General features: G+C 38.5%; 1 protein-coding gene across 1 annotated transcript in view; it reads left to right on the forward strand.

Moving 5' to 3' along the window:
* NEBL (nebulette) overlaps positions 1-12,157 on the forward strand; it is a 112,792-nt gene that overhangs the window by 27,399 nt on the left and 73,236 nt on the right. The window contains exons 8-9 of the mRNA XM_077772479.1: positions 9,783-9,896; positions 11,467-11,568. Coding sequence (XP_077628605.1) covers positions 9,783-9,896; positions 11,467-11,568 — 216 coding nt within the window. The remainder of the gene's footprint in view (positions 1-9,782; positions 9,897-11,466; positions 11,569-12,157) is intronic.

Consider the following 12,157-nt stretch of genomic DNA (forward strand, 5'->3'; position numbering starts at 1 on the left):
TCATAAATGGTGCTGACATAACTGTCCATCCATCAGAGTAGCAATAAAATTGGACCTGAATCTTCAACTACATACAAAATGAATTCCAGATGGATTAGAGATGGGAATGTAAACAATAAAATGATTTTTAAAGTCTTAAAGGAAAACCCAGGAGACTATACTTGCCACGTAGAGATAACAGAGTTGTTCTTAGATGACACCAGAGATCCAGAAGCTATAAAAGGAGAGTTAGGCATATTTGACTATCGAATTAAAATTTTTTTTCAATGGAAAACGATAATATTTGCCAGGTCAACAGTAGTATCGAAAGCAATTTTTACACGTTTGTGGTGTTTTCAACTTCGAAAATACCCATTCCTCAAGTTGCGAAGTTGGGTTACATTTGAAAATGGAGAGGTATAAGTGAGGAAAACTATGAAATCAGGCAGAAAAACATGAAATGACATTTGCCCCAGTGAGAAGACCTATTGTGCTCTCGCTCGGGTGTCTCAATACTCAATATCATAAAAATGTTAATTCTCTCAACATTAATTTTAAAAACTCCATTCAGGGGGTGCCTGACTGGCTCAGCTGGTGGAGAATGCGACTCTTGATCTCAGGGTCATGAGTTGGAGCCGCATATTGTGGGCAGAGTTTCTTTTAAAACATAAGTTAAATTCGGGGCACTGGGGTGGCTCAGTTGGTTAAACGTCCAACTTTGGCTCAGGTCATGATCTCACAGAGTTCAAGCCCCACGTAAGGCTCTGTGCTGACAGATCAGAGCCTGGAGCCTGCCTTGGATTCTGTGTCTCCCTCTCTCTCTCTGCCCCTCCGCTGCTCATGCTCTGTCCCTTTCTCTCAAAAATAAATAAACATTTAAAAAAATTAAAAATAAATAAAAATTTCTAAAAAAAATTTCTGTGCNTAAATATTTGAATAAATTAAATAAGTTAAGGGCACCTGAGTGGCTCATTAGGTTAAGCATTTGACTCTTGATTTCAGCTCAGGTCATGATCTCATGGTTTGTGGGTTCAAGCCCTGAGTTGGAGCTGTCAGGGCAGAGCCTGCTTGGGATTCTCTCTCTCTCTCTGTCTCTCTGCCTCTCTTGCACTCTCTCTCTCAAAATAAATAAATACACTTAAAAAACTTAAATAAATTAGATGGTCTATAGAGAAGAAAAGTTCTGAGAAAAACCGTTTTTAATCTTAATTTTTATTTATTTTTTAAAATTCATTAAAAACTTTTTTTACATTTTATTTTAGAGAGAGAGAGCACGAACAGGTGAGATAGGCAGAGAGAGAGGGAGAGAGAATCTTAAGCAGGCTCCATGCCCAGCACTGAGCCCAATAAGGGGCTTGATCCCATGACTCTGGGATCATGACCTGAGCCAAAATCAAGAGTCAGACATTCAACAGACTGAGCCGCCCATGTGCTCCTAATTTGATGTTTCAAATTCAGTCACCAGAAATCCTACCATTTGGTCCTACCTGGGTTTTTAGGCAGGTTAAAAAAAATTTCAAATCTTTTAGCAACTACACAATCAGATGCCTAAGCAGATTGTAATTTGGAAGTTACATCTTCATTTCCTCCATGACATTCGTGCTGCTCTCATAGTGCTTAAACTCATGAGGAAAAGGGAAATTGGGCAGATGAATACATAGGACTTCTAGAATGAACTCAACATGATCCGTTTGTATTTTCAGGCATATTAACTAGAGTCGCAGGCAGAAAGTGTGGTTTCTTATTTTCACTATTTGAAGATCACATATTGTCTTGCTCCTAACCTAATGACAGATTATGGATACAGGAGCACCCAAAGGCAAAGAAATGCCTAGAAGGGAAGTGACTTGGGAATGCAACAAGCAGAGGACCTGGGGACAGGTGCAGGAAGGAGTGAGCAGATGGCACCAGGAGCACTGAGTGAGGAGAAGGCAGAGGGGAGGCGGTGCTCACAGCGTGTAGTGGGAAGACCTGCCTGATAAAGGGATGAGAACGAGAGAGCAAGAGGCAGAGTTCTCCCAAGTCACCAGTATATGGAGCTCTGTGGGATGGAGCCCGGGAAAGGTGATGGAAACCCAGAACCCTTCGTGTTAACTTGTACAACAGCTTTGCTTCCATGGTTGTCAAAGTTTCCTTTTTTAAATTTAGAAGACATGTAAAATGATGTTTAAGTAAGTAAGAGAAAATGACTAAAAAAAAAAAAAAAAAAAAATTAAAGTGTCACGTCACGTGCCGAGATAAGGAGATTTGTGTTATTTCCAGGTATCTCAAATGTTGGTAGAGTAAACTGTTGAAGCCATCATCTTACAAAATTCTTTTCTTTTTTAATATTTTTAAAGTTTATTTATTTATTTATTTTGAGAGCAAGTGAGAGAGAGAGGGAGAAGGAGAAGGAGTGAAAGAGGGGCGGAGAGAGAGAGGGACAGAGGATCCGAATTGGGCTCCAGCACAGAGCCCAACGTGGGGCTGAAACTCACAAACTGTGAGATCATGACCTGAGCTGAAGTCGGACGCTTAACAGACTGAGCCATCCACGTGCCCCCTTTTCTTGAAAAGATTTTTTAAAGTTTATTTATTTATTTTGAAAGAGAGAGGGGGAGACAAAATCCTTCTTAAGTGCAGCTGACTTGTTAAGATATTCGTATTTATTACTGGAAATTTGTCTACATGGCGAATGGAATTCTTTTAGTTTTATAATATCAGGGAAAGCTTTTATATTTATAATAACTAGTGTCTGTTCTAAACTTGCATGGGATGTATTGATGAGAATGGGTTTGAAACATAAAAAGTACATTTTAGATTGCCATTAAAATTTAATTGTAAATATTGCCCTCAAATTGTATGGGGATGTTAACTGGTTTGGAGAATCTCCCATTCTCTCTTCCTGGCAAACCCTCCCAACCAACTTCTTTACCCCGAAGTTTTGGCTTCAATGTCGCATTCTTGACTTGCCAATTTAAATTGTATTGCTCTCTCACCTTTATTCTCAGTTCTTGTTCTTTATAGCTCTTAGCACAATTTGTGTTCGTGTGTGTGTGTGTGTGTTAAATATCTCCTTTACTACCTTACAACAGGCTTCATGGGGACAGGGGTGACATGTGTTTAATTCATCATTACAGAATCGCACAATTGGGCTTCAATAAATATACATAGTGTGATTAAACAAATTTCTCTAGATCATTCAAAGTCGGTACAAAGTCAGTGAGGTGTTATTTTGTTATGAAAATAAGGACAGGGATATGATTTTGTGTAAAATTCATACTTGAAAATCTTATTGACTTTATGGCAAGTTCTACATAAGAATCTGGATATACTGTCTTTCTTGACAGCTTTTAGTCTAATTTCATCCAAAATTGGAGGGAATTGGTGCTTATAGGTATATGGCATTGTGTTGTTTACTCTTCATTTTCACTGATAATTAAGGTATACTTATCAAATTTTCCGTTTTCCCCTAACATTTGTTTCTGTGGCAATGATGAAAAGCTTTCATTTGGGGTCTGCTTTTTCCTTCTTTTCTCCAACTCGGACTCTGATCCATAAGGTGAGGCTGAAGTCCAGCGCCCCTCGTGGTGAAGCTTTGAACTACTGGCTTTAGGAGTCAGGCTCAGGCCTCAGACCATTGAAACACTGCTTTGTCCAGATGCAGTTATGAGGAATGATTTTAAGTTATATTACTGTAGTTTAACAATTCCACTGTTTTCCCCAAGTGTGGGTCTATGGAAATCTTGCCAAGTCTTAAGATTCCTCATAAACTTTTAGGAGTACGATCTTATATGCCTTTCTTATACTAAAAGGGAACGTTGGTAAACATCAGGATCATTAGATACGTTGGTATTCATAATGCAAATAAAATCAGTCATGAGCATAAGTAACTTTTCATTTGTTTCCAAAGTGATTGACTTAGGTGTAAGGGATACATTAGGAACAAACTCACCCAACCCAACACCCATTTCTCCCTTTCTCAAGTGGTCATGAAACTGGAGGGAGCTATTTTGTTCCATGGTCAGGTCACCAGTTAGTCAAGGGAAAGCCTTATCTCAGGAGACGCGGTGTGCATGACGAGACAGCCACTCACATGTGTGAAGTGTGCGTTGAAATCAGGATAGGATGGTTGAATGTGTCTGTGTAGTGACTGAGTGAACAGTCAGAAGGTGACCAAGCCTTCTGGCTATTTTCTCACTTCATTTACATGCAAACCTGATAGCAAGAGGTAAGAAATAGTTGGGTGTCAGTGTCTGATACGCATGTTTTTTTATGTAATGAAGTTGTTTTGCTTTGTGGGTAACTAATGAGGAAAACTCTGGTGTTTTTTTGTTCCTTAGGCACCTCTGAATCAGATCACATGGAGTATTGGAGCTTAGAGAGAGAGAGAAATTTCACAACACTTTGGTTCTTACTACATTTATTACGAGGAGAGGAGTGACAGATATATTTTCAATAACTAATCTCACACTACAGAAATAACCTGGGAAGGTTAGACAGAATTTTCAAATTCAAGTTTTAGGGTGTATAGCTCAATGTATAACAGTGGTAGAAATCTTTAAAAGTAGCTCTCCAGAAAGCAGTTGTGTGCAGGTTAGATTCGTAAGTCGAAGGGAGACAATTTAGTATTGAGACAATTTGTAAAATATTTCTATATTTGGATCGTGAGTTAAGAGTGTGAATGGATTTCAAACCACGCAAATGTAGCCATGATTTTGCATGAAGGATAATCACAAATTTTGGGATCATTTGCATTACTCTGTGCTTAATTAGTAATGTCATGAGAGTACTTTATTATGCTTTGTTATATTTTTAAGATATTAGAATTCTATTAAATGCTTTCAGGAGAATATTGCATTAGAATGGCATTTAGTTCTGAATAGCTTATTTTATACACCCAATGATTCCTAAGATGTGTAATTTATGCCCCTAATCACCCTCATTAGGACCTAAGCTGTGACTAATGCTCACTACATACGAGGCATACACTTTCCCACGCATATTTCAAAACAACGTGAATTTGGGATTTCTTATTATTCTTCCCTAGAACATCAATTCTGTGATCTCTAGTATTCAGTAATGACTACTTGATAATCATCTCTGACTCTGTCACCTAAATGTGAGTTTGTTATGCTCAGGAGCAAGGAAAAGCAGTGCCTAGTATTGAGGTCAATACAGATAATGCCTGAAGAAATACTAAGTGAAGAGATAGAATGCTAACAATTTCTGAAAGTAGAATCCTTTACTTAGATGGCAATCGGTATTTTCCCATTTTAAAAAGAATGGTCTTAAGGTATTGAGGTGGATATTGAAACTTCAAAATGAAGGTTATAAGTAAAGTATGCTGAATGCATGAAAAAAAAATAAAGTTCTTATCAAAATCCATCGCAGGGCTCTATCAAAATTTGAGGACATCGTGGAAGGTACTTGATCTTGCTTTTCAATGAAGGAATCCCTTCTCCATATTATCCACCCATGTATTTGTGCAAATGGAATAGATATTACATGCTAGACACTGTGCTTGGGGGTAGATTTTTAAAGGTGAATAGGACAGAGAGAGCCCCTGCCTTCACTGAGCTTACAGCGTAATTGTAAAGGCCCGCGGTGCAGACAGTGTTGCAGATAATGACAGCAAGGTGTGATCTGTGTGACTGGGCAAAGGTGGGATGTTCCAAAAATACATCAGCAATCTGGGAGGTTAGGGAGGGCTTTCAGAACAGAGTTCCTAATGTTCATCTGAATAATTTCCACACATCCTACCGGTATTCGCCTAAATGTAACTTATTTTCGTTATAATCCACAGAAACCTTGTTGACTAAAACTCCTACCCATCGATACTAACTACCTTCCGTGGTAGAACGACTCCTGTTTTTTAATTTTTCAAATATTTGAACACAGTTACCAGCTAATCCCTCAGTCTCTTCAGTATGGCCCTCTTCAGCCCACTAACTGACACAGCATAGCCATTACATAAATATTTCCTGAATGAATGAATGAATTAATTAATGAAGAATGAAAGTCCAGGAACTATACAATTCAGTGTATGCAGATACAGATACAATGTGTACAGAATTGTACAATGTATACAATTCAAACTATACAGATTCAATGTAATATTCTTGTATCTATTGTTTCGCATTCCTTTTACATTCTTCGTCTTTTTAACGGGGTATAGTTCCAATCAATTTAACAGTGACTATGGTGTGTGTGCGTGTGCATGTGTGTGTGTATATATGCATGTATGCCTGTGTGTGTGTGTGTGTGTGTGTGTACTTGGAGAGTTAGAGAAGTATTAGAGATTCTGTAATCTCCAACACATGTCTCAAGGTTTGACTCATATGAGTCATAGAAGAGAGTTTTTGCTTATCATTTGCCTCATTAATTTATATATTTCTTTAATAAGCATACAGTAAGTACCAAATCCATTCCAATCCATTATGCCGGGCCCTGGGAATAAAAAAATGAATAAAAATTTGTTTCTTGCTCACTGTCGAATGGGAGAGCAGACCTACACAAATAAATATGTCCAAAATTAGAAAATAGTCTAGTCCGGTATTAGCTAAGTGGCAAAAACTGGTTATATCATCTCTGAGCACAGAGAAGCCAGCCTACTCTCTGCACACCAGCACAGTTACAGGAGAGACAGAGGCAACATAGGGGGAATGAAACTTGGAAATTACCCTGACACATTCTCACTTGCCATGAAACCTGACATTTGCCCTTCCCAAGCGAAGGTATATTTCTGAAAAGCAATGATTGATCCACGTTGTGATGACTCCTTTTTCTTCTACTCATGACTTCGAACCTGTGTTGAGTTCCTACCGTAAGGTGGGATGAGTTCCTTCCTGAGGTTGGAAGTGGGAATTGAGACACACTCTGTCAAGACCGGAGTCAGAAATCCTCCCAACAGCAAATCTGCCCAAGTCACAGACATGCCTAGGACTCCACATTGGCCTTAGGAGGAAGACCAAGATCCATGAAAGCCCCAGGGCTCTGTGGGGCCTGGTCATTGCTGCTCTCCAGTCTAACCTGTAATCTCCATGCTCCGGCCACCCTTGTGTTCTCGAATTCCTTATCATGCTGTGTGTGCCCCTCTCTGGCCTTCCACGTGCTGTTCCCTCTGGGGCACATCTCCTCCTCAACCCTTTCCCCTCTTTCCCTCACTAAGCACACTCTCTTCACACCTGAACTTAAATACCCCCAGTTCCTCAGACCTGAAGAAGGTCTGCTGCAAAATGTGGCTCCATGGCCTCATTGCCCTCCATTGTTGCAGCCAGCTCACCGTTCCAGAATTTGTCTCTGCGCTTCACCATCAGCAGTGACACCTGGATGGGATCAAGTTCATTTTTTACTGCGTATCCCCAGGGCCTCACTCGAGGACAGGGACTTAATGAGCACAGGTGTATAAACACACATATGCATGCATACATGCAGATATATATATGAACATATTAATATATATTATGTCAGTGTTTGCAATATTAAATTAAATTATGTGATTATGATAAGTACAGCTAATATAAATGGGGTTAGGGACAAACTCAGTTTGACTCTTGGCAAGTTTATAACATAGCTAATGAGAGTCGAAGTGCGCGGGCGTACTTTTAAACCACTTTTAAGCGACTGTGATTCAGTCAGATCTGCTGCTGGAAAGATTACTGACTCCAGGCTTGACAGAGTGTGTCTTGGTCACACTCCCAACCTCGGGTGGGAACTCATCCAGCCTCATGGCGGGAACTCAACACAGGCTCAATGTAATGAGTAGAGGAAAGAGGAGTCATCACAATGTGGATCGCTTAGTGCTTTTCAGAAATACACCTTCACTTGGGAAGAACAAACGGAAGATGAGAATGCGTCAGGTTAATTTCCAAGTTTCACCCCATCCATGTTGCATGCAGACTTAGGACAGGTTCTCTCTTGTCAGAGAGGATATAACCTATTTTTTGTCACTGAGCTAATACATAAAAAAGATACTCATGGTGCCCGGGGGTGGAGATTTTAAATAATTCAAGAAAAACTTGATGCAAGCGAGGACTGCATTGATGGGTTGCTTAGTGGGATAAATGGCTACCAGCTGAGACCGTTCAGGGCGCCGAGGCCATCAGTTAGATTCTTTGCTTTGTCACGGGAAAGTGTTGGTGAACCTGGCCGAGTCAGGAGTGCCATTCAAGTGGAAGACAGTTAAGAGAGTCTCCTCTCATTGTCAAGTAAATGTCCTTTAGGCACGAAGACCTAGAGAGAGACAAAAGCACAGATGAAAATATGGTGAAAAGCCCTGGAAGAGGGATGTAGAGGTGCAAAGGGAGTGGATTTTAGTGGAGGACCAGGTAGGGAAATCTTTCGCTGTGGTGCCCATGACTGTGGAAAATAGCAAAGGAGATCTAAATTTATTTCATTGGTGATATAGTCCCTGATTTCAAGACATAAAAATATATGTAAATATATATCTTTTAAAATCAGAGTTTTTCTTGTTTTATAGTTTATGGATTAGTCTAATTAATTAGAATAAATGAGGTTTTGCTGGAATTTGTAAGGCAATGTGACTATCAGAAAGCTATTACTAGCAAATAGAGGCACAACAAAAATTATTTCCTATAAACCATCCCAGAATCTTTTTCAAATGTATTCTTACCAAGATTTTCACTAGCTGTCTCCCATAGGTACTAGACATGCGTCCTTGAGGAAGACATCACCCAGTATACACTCAATTAAAACAGATAATGTGAACCACACCCAAATTGCTTCTTAATAAAAGTTACTTCGAGGGGCCCCTGTGTGGCTCAGTGGGTTGAGCATCTGACTCTTGATTTCAGCTCAGGTCGTGATCTCCACTTCCTGAGATGGAACACCTCATGGCGCTCAGCACTGACAGTGCAGAGCCTGCTTGGGATTCTCTCTCACCCTCTCTCTCTGCTCCTCCCTTGCTTGTGCGCTCTCAGTCACTCTCTTAAAATAAATAAATAAATAAACAAACAAACTTTAAAAAAATTAGAAAAAATTTCTTCGAGCTAGGGCTTTAAGATGTATGAATAACAATGCAGTAGGAGAATGTTGTAAGAACACATAATATTGTGAGAGGTGTAGTATTGTCAAATTATTATAAGAGAACAAAACAGGTTACTTCTGCTTTTGAGGTCTGTGTCAATAACCTACCTTCACGTATTCCTCTGTTCATAGAGAAATTGATAGATTACTTAAAAAAGGAGAAAAACAATACAGAATAAGTATTAGAGATAGTTTGCTGCTAAATATAACTGTGGAGCTAAAGCAGAGGAATAAAAAAAATTGACATTAAGTAGACCCAGGACATTTCAGAAAATGTAATCCCTAAAAATGAATTTTTGAACGACTGGGAAGTGATGAGAAAAACCATAGTCTAAACCATGTCCCGTATTTGAAATAATTCCCTCAGGAAAATTCATATACAAATTCTGGGGCTCAGGATCCATTTTCTAAATGTTATAGACTTTCATTCATTTGTGGTCTCAATTTCTAATTGATCATAGGTAATAAGAATGCAGAAATGGAAACTGACATTTAAAAGTCCTGAGATTTTAGTGTATAATTCTTGTTAATAGGATTTGAGTTCATGCCTAATTGCATTTATGATCAATGTTCAAGTAGAGGTTGTTTTTCCATAAAAAAAATTTTTATGCCTAATTAAGCTTTATAGGAGGAAAAAATGCCAGGAATTTAAACTTTGCCACCATTTGTTTTCAAGGTAGTTTATGTCTGCTCTAATTAAAAATCAAATGTTTCATTTTGAAAGCTTAAAGATAAATGTACTATTTAATTTATCCTGTTTTCTTCTTTTATGGCAGATTAAATACAAAGAAAAGTTTGATAATGAAATGAGGGATAAGAAACATCATTACAATCCTCTTGAAAATGCTTCTTTTAGGCAAAGTCAGCTTGTCACTGCACTGGTGAGCGATGTAAGTTACTTTGTGCCTCAGGACTTGTGCGTCACATAATTGTTTTCAGTATCTTTTGAATCGAATGTATTGTAATGACTAATTACTAATACTTACTCAAGATCTGGAGTTCACCTGTAATTTTAGCTGCAAACACCGAACCGTGCTTTTCTTAAGCTTTCTTAAGAAAAATATATTATTGTAAGTTACCATTAATGTTTACTGATTACTGATTAGTTAATAAGTTAGGAATAGTATTGCTAATAAAACTATTATATCTGATCAAGAGTAGGAATAGATTACAGAGTAGTGTGTAGTATCTTGAATTAGTGGTTCTGACAACAGTTAAACTCATGTAATTGTGCCCAGGAAATTGGGCTCCTGTGAAGTATAACCTGGTATATGGTAGTTTATAAGAAAGAAATTTTCAGAAATTGCACTTGTAACTGCTTACAGTGTCTTTCCTATATCCCTTATGCAAATGCCGTGAAATACAGCTTCACAAATTTGGTTTCATTTTATGTTTTTTAAAATAATCAAGTTTCAATTCACAATAAAAAATGCCTTAAATTTTTATTAGAACTAGGCGGAGTGTAAAAACAGAAACATGGAAAGGAATGGATTGTTTTGGTACGGTTGAAGGCTGTACAGGTATTAAGATGAAGAATTGTTGAACTGTGCTTTGTTAGATCGCTGAAACTTTTCAAGTCTTGGAATATCCTTTGGACTCAGCATAGCTTATTTTCCTTAATGTTTAGTAGGTGTTGTTATTTGTGCCCCTTAACTCACTTGTGTTTCTTATCAACACTTGAAATGGGTCTTTGAGGATCGCTGGGAATATCAGAATGGCCTCTTTCTCTTACTTGTTTTTATCTTGTGTGCGTGTAAAAATGGAAAACAAATAGAGTCGGAATATATGTAAAGGAACTGAGAGCATAGTGCTTGAAAGCACAAGGTTTAGAATTGGATTGCTTGAATTTGAATCTGTTCTGCCTCTTAATTTTATACCTTCGTCTTTCTGTGCCTCAGTTTACTCATCTGTAAAATGGAGATTCTTAAAGTATTTACCCACAAGGGTTGTTGTGGAAAGTAAATACTACGTATAAAGTGTTTGGCACACCGTAAGTGCTCAAATATTTTCTGTTATTAATATTTTAGTGTTACTATTACTAATATTGTATTTTTAGAGCAGTTGGTAGGAAAAGAAGAAGATCTATGTTGCAATAGGATGAAAAGCACCAAAAGCCCTAAAATTGTTCCAAAGCATAATTAAAACATGGTAATTTGTAAAAAATAGTCTTCTTTTTGTTTTGAAAACAGAATGTCTATTAAAGTTACTTGATTCTGTGAATGTCGCTCTTTCTAAATATGTAAACAATAATAGCAATTACCAAAATATTTTCAAGACCCTGGAAGTAACTTTTTTAACTCATTCAGTAGTAAATGAGCACCATCTAGCGGCTGCTTGTAAATCCGTCTGTTAATGTACCGCTACATGGTGATTTCCGATGTAGTAAAAGTAATAATGGCAATAGTGCAAAACCATATTTTCTTCTCCTAGACAGTATTATGTTCCATGTTATTTTCATAGGTGAAGTACAAGAAAGACTTTGAAAATATGCATGACCCAGTCTCAGATCTCCCAAACTTGTTTTTAGACCATGCTTTGAAAGCCAGCAAAATGGTCAGCCGAGTAAGTGGGTTTGCTTGATGGCAGCTGTCGATGCCGTGTGGCTGCTTGGAGCTCGGACTCTGCAGCGTTCAGGAGCGTATCTGCTAGGCGCACCTTGGCTCCACTCCTCCCCGAATAACTAACGCACTGAAAAGTAGTGGTCTGCCTGCTTAAAGCCACCAAAGCTGTCGCTTGACACGGGGTTCTTGCTGGGTCTTTCATATCGCTTGAATGCAAACTTCCTTGTTGAGTAATTACACTTCAAGGTGCTTGCACGAGTGTTCTTTCTGTCTTTCTTCTTCCTCTTTCTTCTTCCGAATCAGACTGAAGCCACTTGAAGGTCAGGCTTACATCAGGGACCTTTTATTTTATGTGGGCCAGAGCAGAGTGTCTGGTATTTAAATGGGCCTCAGAAACATACAAAATTGTCATAGTCTAATTTGTATTTTCTCTGGAAATAGATCCTACATTACATCGACACTCTACTTTTGGTCTTGTGAAGGCTTCCGTGTTGTCTTCAGAGCAACTGGGGAGAGAGCGGATTTTTCATGTCCTAATGAAAATATCTGTGCATGCTCCACAGTAGTCATCCCATCAGAACTCCCCTCCT

This window comes from Crocuta crocuta, unplaced genomic scaffold (genome assembly GCF_008692635.1).
Source record: "Crocuta crocuta isolate KB4526 unplaced genomic scaffold, BGI_CrCroc_1.0 scaffold96, whole genome shotgun sequence".
Classification (NCBI taxonomy): domain Eukaryota; kingdom Metazoa; phylum Chordata; class Mammalia; order Carnivora; family Hyaenidae; genus Crocuta; species Crocuta crocuta.